At 34.5% G+C, this 14529-nt stretch overlaps 1 protein-coding gene across 5 annotated transcripts in view; it reads right to left on the bottom strand.

The window, feature by feature from the left end:
- Nucleotides 1–14529, bottom strand: part of Cdh18 (cadherin 18) — a 582140-nt gene that overhangs the window by 12037 nt on the left and 555574 nt on the right. For all 5 annotated transcript variants that reach the window (XM_063258009.1, XM_063258007.1, XM_063258008.1 and 2 more), the window contains exon 10: nt 13336–13453. In XM_063258009.1, coding sequence (XP_063114079.1) covers nt 13336–13453 — 118 coding nt within the window. The remainder of the gene's footprint in view (nt 1–13335; nt 13454–14529) is intronic.

The following is a 14529-nucleotide window of genomic DNA, read 5'->3' on the forward strand; positions in this document are numbered from 1 at the left end:
ATGGCACAAAAAAGATTAGATTGTAATCAAATGATTATCAGGGTTCAGGTAGTAGCAGTTCTTCCATTTCTTTTGGGTTTGCAACACCAAAAGCCATCTCTCACTGCAAAGAAGCCTTTTATTAACATTTTAAAACCACGTTTGAAACTGGTCCATTCTTTGTTGCCATTAATTAGACAACGGGGTTATGGGCAAATCAGTATATGCAACAGTCTGTATCACAGACTGGAAAACACAAATAGATCTGAAACAAAATTGTGACCGTTTAAGAATATCTGCAAATCTGCCCATGAATAACACATGAATTTGTCAAGTGTTAATTTAGGAGGGGAGAGGGATGAAGAAGAAGAAAAAAAATGAGGTGTTTGAAAGTCCAATTCTAAATGTAAAATGATAAATAAGATCATCGTGATAATTGCAGATACAAGGACAAGAGCAGTGGCAGAAAAACACAAATAGAGAGAAGAGAAACTTTTTACCCATTATTTATCATTGTCAGTAACAAAAAGTGTTATTTTACTAGGGAACAGGGGGAGGGCGTGGAGAAGAAGCAGAAGAAACTACTTTTGGAGTTATTTGATTTAAAGTCATTAAGAACTGTTATAACAAGAGAATTTTTAAAGTGAACAAACATAGTGTAACAATCATGTACAGTTTCCCCTGCCTTGTTGGAGGGGGTAGGGATGACAACTCCTACTTTACTGTGTGATTTGTAGCAGGGAAGGAATTAAAGCTAATGTGTGGCACATACATTTTGCAAAATGATAGCCAAGCAAGGGTGGCATGGAATGGTAAGGGTAGCAACATTTTAATCTTGTTTTTCTACTTATTTTTGTTTTGGTTTTTTGTCTTGGTCGGTATCAGTCTGCTTTATTTTCATTGTCATTGGAGGCAGGAGCATAAAGATGAGAGGCAATGTGGTAAGAAAACCCAGAAGGAAAGAAGTGTGTGTGTGTGTGTGTGTGTGTGTGTGTGTGTGTGTGTGTGTGTATGTGTGTCTGTCTGTCTGTATTTGTATAATAAAAAGAGAACAACAATAACAATAACAACAAAAATCAATAGCACTTGAAATAAGGAGAAAGAGAACAAAAGAATGTTTTTCTATCTAAATAAAAGATCCAAAAAAATGCAAAAGCAAAATGTCTCCAGATAAAATCCTCTTTCCTGCCCTGGCCTGAGATGGTTACAGGCTGTTAAACCTCTCTCTCCTGAAGCTTTTGTGTGCCTACTCTAGACAAAGGGCAGTGCAGTGCTGTTGGGTGTGGCGGGTAGCTGTTCCTAAGTGAAGACTGAGATTTGACTGGAAAGGAAAAGGAGCCAGGGTAGCAGAAAACCACTGTCCCGGCCCCTGAGCCCACAGGGAAAAGTGACTCTGCAGGCCACCATGGCTGCCACCTCCTTTAGGGGATGCTGGAGGCTTGATTTGTAACTCAGGGCAGATTTTGTTTAGGAATGGGAGAAATCACTAACCATTCTCCTGAACCCTGTGGATATAAGCAGAATTTTAAATGGCTATACTCTGTAGAGAAATTAAGCACATTACAACACCAGCTGTGAGTTCTTGGTTGAAGGACAAAAATAAACTACGGGGATATTGACTCCCACAAATCTGAGGATGCAAAGGAAATACCAAATAACTATTTTTAAAAATCCCATGATTTCAAATTGTATCAAATGAAAATACCTCCGGTTCACTGGGAGGCATCAGGAAACTCGAAAAGGCTCTGAAAATACTTTTTAACAGTGACTAATCAACTTAGAAAACGTCCCTGAAGACATTTTTGCAAAGTAACCTTAAAGTTGCCTCTCCTTCCAAACCACTCCAAATAGCTGTCACCTCCAAACCAGTAACAGTCTCATGTGACTTTTTAAGTTCTTTAATAAACATTATACAGAAACTTTACAATATTCGTATTTAGAATAAAAGTTAATACAAACAGTAAATAAGGAAGACAAAAACCAAAGTTTCAAAGTGGAGCAAAGAGGTAAAATGGCCAAGACCAGCTTACGTCAAAATCTTCCCCAAAGCTACCTGCACCAGCCTGTGGTGTTACTGAGAGACAGAGGACACTCAGAGTGGGGCTTAGAGGAAGATGGTTAAGTCATGGCGTGCCCAGCAGCGGGTGCTGGGGCCTGGCCCTGTATTCAGTCTTTGTTTACCTGCTGCCACAGGCAAGCAAGTTCTACTTCACCACAGACCAAAACATCAGCCAGAATACGTAGTGAAGCTCAGAGGCTGCGAGTTAAACAGTCTTTCCAAGGTAAGAACTTCTCTCTGGGATTCCATCATGGCAATGGAAAGCCGACTAACACCAGCAGCAAACAGGACTTTCAGCAAACATGATGAAAAATGATGATTTTGTGCATTTTATTGTTTAAAAATATATTCCGCTTGCATGCATTCCTTTTGGAATAATGCAAGCATCTATGAGCATGGAGAAGATGAACCAAATCTAGACAGCCATAAGTGGCTGGTATTTTTGACAGCAAATTCTCAAGAAACCATGATAAGGATTTTTAAACTGGAACAACACATTGCATGTGATTTGGAACTCTGAGAACATGGAGACATAGAAATGTACACACAATTAGCAGTGATCTCTCTTACTGCTAAAATCTGTAGGACTTACAAATGTACCTTACAATTAGAATTAAGCACAGGAATTACTGACACAAATCTCCTGCATTAAATAGATCCTATTCCCTCAAGAGCCTGAATATAAATCATGAAAGAGAATAGATTAACCACGACAGAGTAACGATTATGTTGAAGTAGGGGATTACATAATACAAATGGCACGGGCAAAGGAACTGGAGGACCAGAACCTTAGTTCAAGCTTAAATTCAAAAATTTTGTTATATTATGTCTGTGGAGCACTTGCTGTCGAAACTGAATTAAGTTGAAGTCATTCTTGGAACTTTTTGTTGCTAAAATTAAAATTTTACAGTTTAAATAGCAAGTGATAGAATAAAAAAAAACTGCCTTTTAATTGTGTCACTTTTTCTTGCTGTGACACAAAAAATAATTTCAAAATTTGACTTTTAATTTTACACAAAATTTTATTACTACCAATATATTCATTTATAATATAAGGTCAATATAAAAATATTCTCAGTGTGTGTTTTATTAGTATATGTTTGCAATACATAAGGTTTACCTCCTCCTGTGGAGTTGGTATATGCATGTAACAGGTGCTATTTTTTCTTTCTCCTTTCCCCATTGTTACCTCTCTGCAGCTCTTGATCCCTTTGCCATTTAAGAAAAATCTCCCTACTCCTTAGTATTCTTTATTTTACTCTTCATTCGTTGTGTATTTCACAGGATATATTGTAAAAACAATTTTCCCTTTAGTTCTTCTCGGAATCAAAGTCACTAGGTGTTACTAAGGAGGGTAGATTTCTTGATCAATAGTGAGAATTTTTTCCTGAGCATCAGGTTTTTTTTTTTTTTTTTCTACCCAACACAATTTGCCATTGAAATGCCAAAGTATGGAATGGAAGAATGATCTATTTATGTTGCAGCAAAGAATGTAGCTTAGAGCATACGAACGTGTTCTTGGCAGCTGATAAAAATACCAGTGATCCTGTTTTGCCATATTTTCCTGGCTAGATTTTTCTTCTTTGCTTGATCTCTGTTTGTTTTTTTGTTTTTGTTTTTGTTTTTCTTTCTTTCTTTCTCTTTCTTTCTTTCTTTCTTTCTTTCTTTCTTTCTTTCTTTCTTTTTCTTTCTTTCTTTCTTTCTTTCTTTCTTTCTTTCCTTTCTTTCATTTTTTCTTTCTTCTTTCTTTCTTTCTTTCTCTTTCTTCTTTCCTTCCTTTTTTCTTTCTTTCTTCCTTTCTTCCTTCTTTATTTCTTTCCATGTCTCTCTCTCTTGCTTCCTTTCTTATAAGTTTTATCAGTACGTGTCTACAGACCTAGTGGTTACATTCCTAGTGGGGAACTGATGCATGCACCGAGTGCCTCCTATTTTTTTCACCCACTTTGTGCCTCCTTCCTGCATCTCTTGATCACCTTCCTTCTTGCAAGTGGTCTATATCCTTGTTTCCTATTATCTGTATTTCATTATTCTCTTTACATTTTCAGTTTCTTATATTAAAAAAAATAATTGATATTTCAGTTTGTACACCTGATTTATCTCACTTAACCATAAAGTCAGGATTTTCTGAATGACATGACCAATGGTGCATTTCCAACCTGTACACTTTTTCTCCCCGAGCAGCACTGCAGATGGAACCTAGTGTCCTCCACCCAGGGCTTTGACATTGAACTGTAGCTGCTGCAGCTGCAGCTGGTCTATGCTTTCTTATTCCTTCCTCCACTTCAAAACTAATCCTGGATTAACTCTAATGACTGGTGAATTGCATTCTTAACTTTGAAGTAAAATCATGTTCCAGTTTTTGAACTTTAAATAACTCTTCAGTGATTTTTTAAAAAAAATATTCATATTTATTGCCTGTAACTTCAATTACATTTCACAGTGTCCTTATTTTCCCAACTAAACAGAAAGCTCCAGGCAAGCAAGAGACTGAGGTTTTAATTCCTCAGATTCCTGACAGGGGACAGTTCAAATCACCGCCTCATACTCTGCAGCAGAGCGTACCAGTCACTTCAAAGATAAAGTATCAGGTGAAAATCCATAGTAAGAACTGACTACAGAATTTCTTAGAAGACAAACATTATGTTCTCTTTCTTCTTCCTCTTCTTTCAATTTCCTGTCCCTTCTTGGTCATTTTGTCTCTCCTCCTCCTCCTCCTCCTTCTCCTTCTTCCTCTTCTCACTCTTTCTCTTTTTAGTAAGAATTTCAGGGAAGTGTGGTATCAAATCCTAATGCTCCAGTATGTGAATTGGAGGGTCACTTGCTTAACATTCCATGTGGACTGTAACTTGGAGGGCACAGGGTTTGTGTGGGCTCCAGTATATGTCTAAAGTATTTTCTTCATTTTTAATTAGCCCCCTAAGTAAACAATGAGTTTCTGTGGACAATCAAAGCACATTTGTTTAGTATTTTGATGAAGTGTAATGATTTCTGTTTTATTGATATTATTGGTTTTTATTTGTGATTAATTACCATGCAATGATCATTTTGCTGGATGTTTAATCATACATGGACTTTCACACTTGGCCTTTACCTTTGTTAACACTTATTTTATATTTTTATTTGTCTACATAAAGCTATATGTTTTAGTAATAGAATCTTTTTGTCACTGATGCATAGTTGTTACATTTTCTGAGCATTTGGTGTCTTAAAATGTTCTTCCTTAATTACCAAGTGAATGATAGCTCTTGCAAGAAAATGTCACACTTAGGCAGTTTTTTCCCCTTCCAGTATTACTAAAGCCTTCATCTATCATTTGGTTCTGGTTTGACATATAATAGTACATTGACTCTATTCAAAATCTATACAATTTAGGTCTGTTATCTAGAAATCTGTAAAACTATTTAATCAACTGTCAAGTTAAAAGATTTTTCTGGGAAATCTGTGTATTCTTCAAATCTTAAACAAAATTATACTTCACTCTGAGTAATGAATTCAATTGATATATTATTGTGTTTTCACTTATACTTAATTTATCTTTGATGGGCCCTGTATGACTTCCAATGTTTCATGCATTGTTTCAAATATTTTATGATTTTATCTGTTTGCAAAAAAAAATCCTAAAATATTAGTAATTTTCAACCTATCTGCATTTCATAAAAGACAACTACTAGGCACAGTAAAGGTAACAACTGGTTTCAAAGAGAAGCAACTCTCTCATCTAAAACTCTGAAACATCTTTCTATATTGCTTTTATAATTTTTGAGGTTACAGATTCAATTTTCAGCAATGTCCAATCACATTCTATCATTTTACTGGAGTTTTAAAATTTGCAATATTTTGTCAGTGTAAGATTTCTCATGCCATTGACTGAATATGTTTTTCTGTTTATGATGTGGGAGGTATACACATGCCATCTCCATCATGTGTCCACCTGACTGTTCTCTGGTCCTGTGATCCTCATTTACAGAAGCTACATGTGCTCTGATTCAGAAAGCCATTATGACGGAGACGAATCAGTACCTAGATATCATCTTGCAAATCTCAAAAAGCTAAATGCTTTAGCAGGAAACTCATAGATGCATTCACTGGCAGTTTTACTTAGCTGCACATTTTATTATAGAATGATATTGTAGACAAGTGAGTTTGATATTGGACTTTATGCTGTAATTACTATCAGCTGACAGCTCTTCTAGACAGCTTCTGAAGTTTGCTGTTTCTCTGAAGTTTGCTTACCTGAACCTGCTACGACAGTTTGTACTCTGAACATTGAGTACTTTGGGAGAATGGAGAACTGGAACAGGCATGTAAGGTGATAGAGACAAAAACAATTAGAAAACTTGTGACTTTTTTTTTTTTTTTTTTTCTGTTGTTGTGATGGTAACTTGGCACATGGAGGGTCACTAACCTTCTTTTATTCTCAGAAATTTTGGAGATCTGGATATTGTTCCAGTTTTGGAACAGGTTTCTAAACCAATTTTAATTGAATCTGAAGTGACAAAGGAATATCCAAATCACCATTACCTTGATGATAATTAGATTATCATGGAACAATTGTTTCTTATACATCTAATTTATGTACAAAGCACTTAATGAAATTGTTTCCAAATGTCTCTGACTTCTCAACAGAAATCAAGGTGAAACCAAGTTAAAAAAAAAAAAATGAGAACTTTTAAACTGACAAAAACTCCAGTAGTAAGAAAGATAAAATTGGAAAATTATGGGAAAATGCCTGTTTAGTCACCTTACGAAACTGCTGAAGCAAGACAGAAGCATTACAATTTCAAAGAAGAAAACTTATTCAATGAATGGCTGCTTACAGGATACCTTTATTCTGTAGGTATTTGCTTATATTAGGAGCTAGAACGATCCTGGACTCATAAAATGGAGGAAAAAAAAAAAAAAAAAACTAGGAGAGATTTTGAGAATTTCCCTTGGTTTGAAATCAAACTGTAAACTGAAGGGCCTCAAATTAGAAGACATGGTTAATTTTATCTAAAGACATTCTTTAATGTTGATAAATTAAATAGGAAGCAAAGTTGGATTTTTTTTTAAAGGTAAATCCCTAAGGTAAAGATGCCCAGCAGTCTAAGAGGAACTTACTGTCCCTATCTTTATGCTGAACAGATAATGATTCATGTGAACGATCACTGCACATACGCAAGCAGGCACTCAGTACAAAGTCCTAGAATATCCTGTACTAGTAGCAACAAGAACAGACCAGAAATGAGACAAAATTGCAGATCAAAACCGAGCTTCAGCTCCGCCTCAGATTGGATTAAAGTGATAATGTCCCTTCTAAGTGCTTATCAGAGGAAATAGTAAATATCGAATTTCTAGAGAAAATATTTTATGTTTTTATTCTCTTCTAGCACTATGGCTTCAATGTTTCTGTCTGCTCAAAAATACAGGTGTTAGAAGATGGATCACCAATCGATAACATTGACACATTATAAGGGGAATGAATGCACTACTCATGAGTGGATAAAAGACAAAATAAGTACTTAGGGAAGTGCATTTTCTTTGCTTCCTGCCCAGGGATGGTTAGTATTTATCCCCTCCAGAAAAAGCAGAGGTTAAGTCTCTATCTTGGAAGCAGATATCAGGTTCTAAAAAGACAGAAAATGATTCTATTTGTCTGCTTCCAGAACTTTGGTAAATAAATATTTGTTCTTTATTATTTCCCAGTCTCAGGCATTTGGTCAAAGCAGCTGAAAAACGATGAAGGCATCTACTCTTCCAGGCTGTGTCTGAACCTCGCCTACATTCAGCTGGACATTTCAAGAGACAAGGCTACAGATTAGAGTCCTGCCTCCCCTCTCTGCCACTGGAGAAACTGACATCTATTCCAGGAACCAGTGTAAAGTGACAAGGAGTGTAAAATTGTAAGAATAATGTTTTAAAGAAAATAGGAACAAAAACAAAGAATTGCACCTATGTTTAATTTGCCTATAAAAGGAAACGTGGCTGTCAGCCCAAGCAGTGAATGTATGGACCACATTTTCTTTTGAATGAATTTCAAAAATCTTTAGTAAGATTGTGGCTTTCTTACCTAGATCACCAGCTCCATTTTTTTCCCCTAACAATATATCAGAGTGCATAGTAAAACTAGATCCAAATTAAAGTAACTTTGTAGTAAACATGATGGAAAAGTCAATTAGACATTCACTTTACAATGTTCATAATAATTAGCAAATTCCACATTAATTGGGCATAAGACATATGGCAGGGAAGTTCTCATGGAGAGCAAAGAGATCTGAGAAAAGAAAAAAAAAAGAGAGATGGATGGACTTCTGTTTTAAACATGTTCACATGGTCAGTTGTTCTAACTAGCAGAATCTCTTTACGGTACAAATAAGAGCTAAGATTCAACAGATAAGGTATCCTCTCTCTAGTATGACTTTAGTATCAACTTTTTAATAAATCTTAATAATTAGGTGGTTTACAGTAGTTTCTGCTAGGAATTATTTCAGTGATATATCAGGAATGTGAAAGGTTTTGTTTAAGATATGACCATGTTTGCATGCTAGGACTTTAGCTTGCATAATACATGGATACTCAGAGTAGACCATGCTTCTGAGTCAGAAAACAGAGTATTTTAACTGACTTACAGAAAACAATATGAACTCTCATTTAAAATAGGGTCCTAATATTTCACAGTGAGTATACTGAAGTAGAAGATCCCCGCAACTGGATGTGATGCACCCAGTGATTTTGGTTACCAGGTAAGGAAATTCCATTTGGAAAGCTAGAGTCCATTGTCAGGGATTTGGAATCACCAACTTTGAAAAGAGTCATCATTCTATTAAGCTATTCAGGAAATAAATATGTCCATTACTTTTAAACTGGATAGTATCTTTTTCAAACATTATTATACAGACATTTTGAAGAGATCTCCTAAAACAGAAAAGAAGTTAAGGGCCTTGCATGTAAGGTAGGAAGGCTTACAGGAGCTCCACAGAGAGCAGTGTTCTCACACAAGTACCTCCATGGGGAGGATTTACAAATCTAAAGAAATTCTGAGGTCATTGTTCACAACAGAGAAAGCTGTCCAGAATCTTAAAGAATCCACAATAGTTCTGATATTCTTTCCCTTTATAATCCAACATCCATGTAGTAACTAAGAAACTCAGAAATTTTATTCTTTCATTAGCTTCCTTGTCCTCCACTGTATTTATGATAAAACAGAGACAAAAAGAAAACTGATTTCTGTGATCTAAGAAACTGTGACAGTGATTACAGATTGTGTTTCTCACCAAGTTCTGATTTGATATGGCTAAGTTTGTATCATGCGTTTGATCTTTGATATCACTTTTACATTCTTCCTCAATTTAAATTCTTTAGGTTTGCTTAACTATCTGCCAAGTATGTTTCCCTTTTTTTTCTATTAAACACCTCACGGCTTTCATTGATCCACCTCAGTCTCTAAGAAACAATCTTGACTATTTACTAACTTTTCACCCCAAGGATAAGAACATATCTTCTCCTAATCGTATACTGCAATTGTGTTTTTTGTACTACATCATTTTTCTTTCTTTTGCACTGTTTGTTTTGAATCCCAGGTTCGCACAGGTGGTAGACAAGCACTCTGCCATTAATATGGAGCCACAGCTCTCAATATTTGGGGGGGTTCTTGTATTCTCCAGCTTAGCCTTGAACTTGGATTTTGGCATTTGTCTCCAGTGTACCTGGGATTACAGCTGGGAACAACTCTGGTGATTTTGGTACCAAATGAATAAGTGATTGTTCTGTCACAGTAGATGTCTTTGAAAAAAAGAAATAAATCCTGATACCACTTGTGAAGAGATAATCATTAATCATCGAAATTGATATAAATAATGTTTAAATTCACACTGATTGAGTAAATAAGTGAATTTCTATTTTGTGGTAAACTTATTATAACTAATTCACTCACACCAAGACTAAAATATTGCTACTCAAACGTTATACATATTTTTGGCCAAATTTATTTTAATCTTTTTGAAAATACACATATATACAGACTTCATTATACACCTGATCTCAGTTTTTCTCAATTCTTCTCATATCTAACCATATGAATTTGATGTGTGTCATTTTCATCTACATATTTCAATATTATCAAATATATGCTTCACTATAGTTTCTGCATATTTAAAATAACAGTTTTGTGTACTATGTAAATGTGATTTATATACACACATATAAATACATATGCAAATATATGCATACATATCCATACACAATTAATTTCTATATGCTTTTCTGCTTACCTATCAGTAAACAATGAATTTCTATATATTTTTCTACATTCCTCTGGTGTTTTACAATATATGCAAATATTACAGTCTTATTGTGTTTAAAATTTTGCAATTATTTCCATATAATAGTCTTTAGTTTTATTGTTGTCTCAGTTTCTGTAATAGAAACTTTGCTCTTTTTCAAAAGATGTTAGATTTTTTAAATTTAAGAATGTGAAACACTTAAGTCAGATAATTTTGTCTTTATATTTCTTTTTTTTTTTTTTTTTTTTTTTTTTTTTTTGTACTAGGTATGGAGCTCATGACCTTGTTCTTGCCAGGCAAGCACTTATGCTGCTGAGCTAAATCCCTGGTTGTACTCATATTTTAATTATGCAGAGTGAATTTATTTTATAAAATTTCTTCACTAACTTTCACAGTTTAATTTGAGGCATAACAATGTGTAACCTTTTCTCCAGATTTTTGGAAAATCTATTTGTCTGCACTCATGCTGTGCCATAAAACATTGTGGAATATTCCATGGAGATAATGGCTTTCATGTGTTGTAGTCTAGAGGCTATCTCTACTTTCCTCTGAGTCCCTGAATATGCACTTCTATGCAAACAGTAGCTTCAGAAAAATAATGGTTTAATTTTTTCTTCTAGATGTCTTTCTATATGTTCTGGGACCACGTAAATCTCTACTAACTCATAAACTGTGAGATTCAAGCACCCTGGGTCCAGTAGTCCTGGTTTTTTTTCAGCTCTTAATTATTATCCCCACCACTCATCTGATTCTAATATTTTTATATACCAGTAACTTTCCTAAAATGATCCAGTTGGGATATTAAATTATGATTAATGGATGCAAAAATGGAGGCTCAGGAGATCCAGGTGAAGAGGTCTGCACTTCTACGGTACAACTGAGGCTTATGCTCGAACATATTTTCATCTGTGTGCTGCTGCTGCTGCAAAGATTTGCTGTTTTAAATTTATGTTGTTTATAATTTCTTTAAATCTGGTAAGTTGAAAAATAGTCCTAGACATATATTTTACATGCTTGACACTACGTAAATAACATTCCATGGGCTTCTCACACTTTAAAGAGCTTCAATGATTTAAGAATTTATTTTCATGAAAAGTATAAATGCTGACTAACATACACATGTAGTCTTTGAAAATGTGTGTGTACTTTAAGGAAAACGCCTTAAATGTGTAAAGTCTGTGGTATTTGGTTTCACTGAATTAAGATATTTAATGAAATCATTAATTGAATTTGTAAATTCCAGATAAAATAATGTTGTAGGAAAGACTTTGATAGTAATGTGCGTTTCAACAACAATAGAATTCTCCTGTTTCCTTAAAGCATTTTCATAGTTACAAGCTATGTAGTTTAAATAGTTTAAACTTAATATGTATTTAAATATGAAGTGAACACTGAAACATCTTCAATTTGAAATTTTTAAAATGTAAAGTAAAACTTACTGGAATAAAGGTAATTTGAGTGAAATATAACTTCCTATGCTTTGATCTTACTAAGGAAGTTAAGCTACTCCAAATCAGAAAATTATTTGAAATGTAGAGCAAGTGGGAAATGATTTTTGTTTGTCTCTGTTAGTTTGGGACAGAAACTCACCGTGGAGGTCAACTAACCTGGAATTCACTATGGCAACTGGCTCAGAATTTCTGATCTGCCCGCCTATATCCTCAGAGTGCTATAATTACAGATGCGCACATCTTGTCAAGATACTTTTTGCTCAATGTTTCATATGTTTACTTACACCAAATAAACAGGGTCCACCAAAAAAACATACACCCATTTCAGAAGTTCCTTGTAGTAAAAACTGTCTGGAAGCTCATGCCCAACACTTTCAGCACGTCTTGTCATTGTAGAAGCCAAACCTGACTTGTACTAATCTCATGATATCTGAATAAATTCAGTTTTACGATATATGTGCTAGTTTTTCTTTTCCTGTTGCATACATTTTTGGCCAAATATATTTGTACTGTGGGATGGAATGTTCAGTGTAAGTAAATGTAAAAGTTGTCTGAATGGAATTTGTAATGTGCAAATGCACTTGTGTATACAGATTCTGCAAAGTACAGCAGACCATAGTGTCACATAAATTGAGAGAGACAGGTAAGTTTAGAATGTTTATAATAACCTGGAGTGTTTTCCTGCACTCTTTAGTGTACTTGTGATCATTTAAAAACACTTAGGGGAAATGAGAAAAAGTTATTTGTGTTAGGAAGATAACTAAACTTACTTGCCAAGATGTTTGCAATATGCCTTTGTTTGCAATATAAACGCCAGAGGCAAGGGTTACATCCTACATAATAACAAATTCAGATAAATATGAAAATTTGGAGAGGGAAAAATCTTCTGCTAATTAGAAAATTTCAGATAGTATTTTTATTATTTCCCCATAGAACAAAAATGACTTCTAAACAATCTTGAGGAGTCTATCAAACATGGTATATAAATAAAGTTGACACTTCCATTGTTACTAAGGTACTGAGGTGCGATTTCCCCTTTGAATTGCACATTGCTAAACAAATGTTTAAAGAACTTCCATAATATTATGTAGTTGTACATAGTTTTCTACACGTACTTTTGCAAACGTTCACAATAACGAGAGGAAATATAATTTGCACAGCATATTTTGATAGCCTTGCTAATACAAGATGATTTCAAACATTGCATTTCCTTTCCTGTCTCTAGGATATATTCTTCATTTTTGTCTAATTTAAATATTTTTACCTTCTAGCATTTGCAGCAGCTCTTATAAACATTTGTCAGCGAAGTTTTCTCTTAAAACTTGCCAAGAGCACATTACATGTACTTTTCTTGTTTAAAGGATTGCTTCGGAATAAATTCAATGAATGTTATCTGTGCATATGGCTCCATTGTAAGTATAAGCAATTCACAGATCGTAACACATTAGCAACAAACTGATTTGTAAGCTGAATACTGATTTGTAAGCAGTTTGTGAGTTATAAGAATAAACAAAACTAATCATCCTATTCAATATCAGGTTGGAGCAGAAGCTGTATAGATAAAAAAGTGGATATTCATGTTCACCTTCGTTGTCCTTAAGGGTAAAGTTCGGGTTCATAGGCAGGCTTTCATCAAGAAAGAAGTTAAATCTCGGGCCATTGGCAAAATCATCTTTATCAGTGGCACTGATGGTATGAATAACCTAAAGAAAACACATACCGAATAGTGAATTGAACGTGGCTCCTTTCTTTGATTTGAGTTATAATACATGATCTTATTGTTAAAATAAAAGAATTTTTAAAAATTCATTTTCCAATACACATGTTTAAAATTTAACTCCTAAACGTACCATTAAACTTATTCTTCATCTGATTTTAGGTAAAACATGGTACATCTTATAAGCATTATATTTCGCTTTTTGTGATGACAGTTTTTTTTAATATCACTCAAGAAGTGAGGCCAATTATTTGTAAGGTTTTGTATGATTACCTGTTTTGAGAGAACATTTACTATTGTTAGAAAAAATATAAACACTCCAATATTGAGACAGAAGAACTTGAAAGTGCATATTATTTTATGCTAGTAAATACAAAAATAGCAGAGCATTACTTTTATTTTATTTTATTTTTGGTTCAGTGTCTCCAGATAGCTTTGAGATTTGGATCCAAATTTTACTGGTGAAGAAACTGACTCATACAGAAGTTTAATCTGCCACACAGTTGCAGAGGCAAAGCCAGAATGTGATGCAAGTTATTAATAATCTATTATCTCTACTGGTCAAAACAAAGAAATTGCAAAATATGTGTGCAGTGAGCATTAAAGAGAGAGAGAGAGAAAGAGAGAGAGAGAGACAGAGAGAGACAGAGAGAAAGACAGAGAGAGACAGAGAGAGAGAGAGAGAAACTTGAAACATGTATATTCAGTAACCCAATGTTGGATCACAAATTCTTTATTTTCTGTATGACTTAGGTTATAAAATACCATTTTAATTACCAACCCATATTAAATATACTGATTAATCAAATTCACTGTGATAATCGTATTCATGCATACATAATGCCTTGATCACATCCTTTGAACATGCCTGCGCCCTGGATCCTGCTCCTGTCCCTCTAAAACCCTTCTCACCACCTAGAAAACCCACTTCATTTATGTCTCATCCCCTCCTACCCTTCCTCACCTCTGGTGGCCACTATTCCTCCTGTAGTTCCTTAAGCTTGATTCATATGATTCAGTAATTGAATAAGGATGCATGCTACTTTCCTTTCTGTTTCTGGC

The sequence above is a fragment of the Cavia porcellus genome, unplaced genomic scaffold (assembly GCF_034190915.1).
Source record: "Cavia porcellus strain 051 isolate PalLab524CR breed Dunkin Hartley unplaced genomic scaffold, mCavPor4.1 scaffold_11, whole genome shotgun sequence".
Taxonomy (NCBI): domain Eukaryota; kingdom Metazoa; phylum Chordata; class Mammalia; order Rodentia; family Caviidae; genus Cavia; species Cavia porcellus.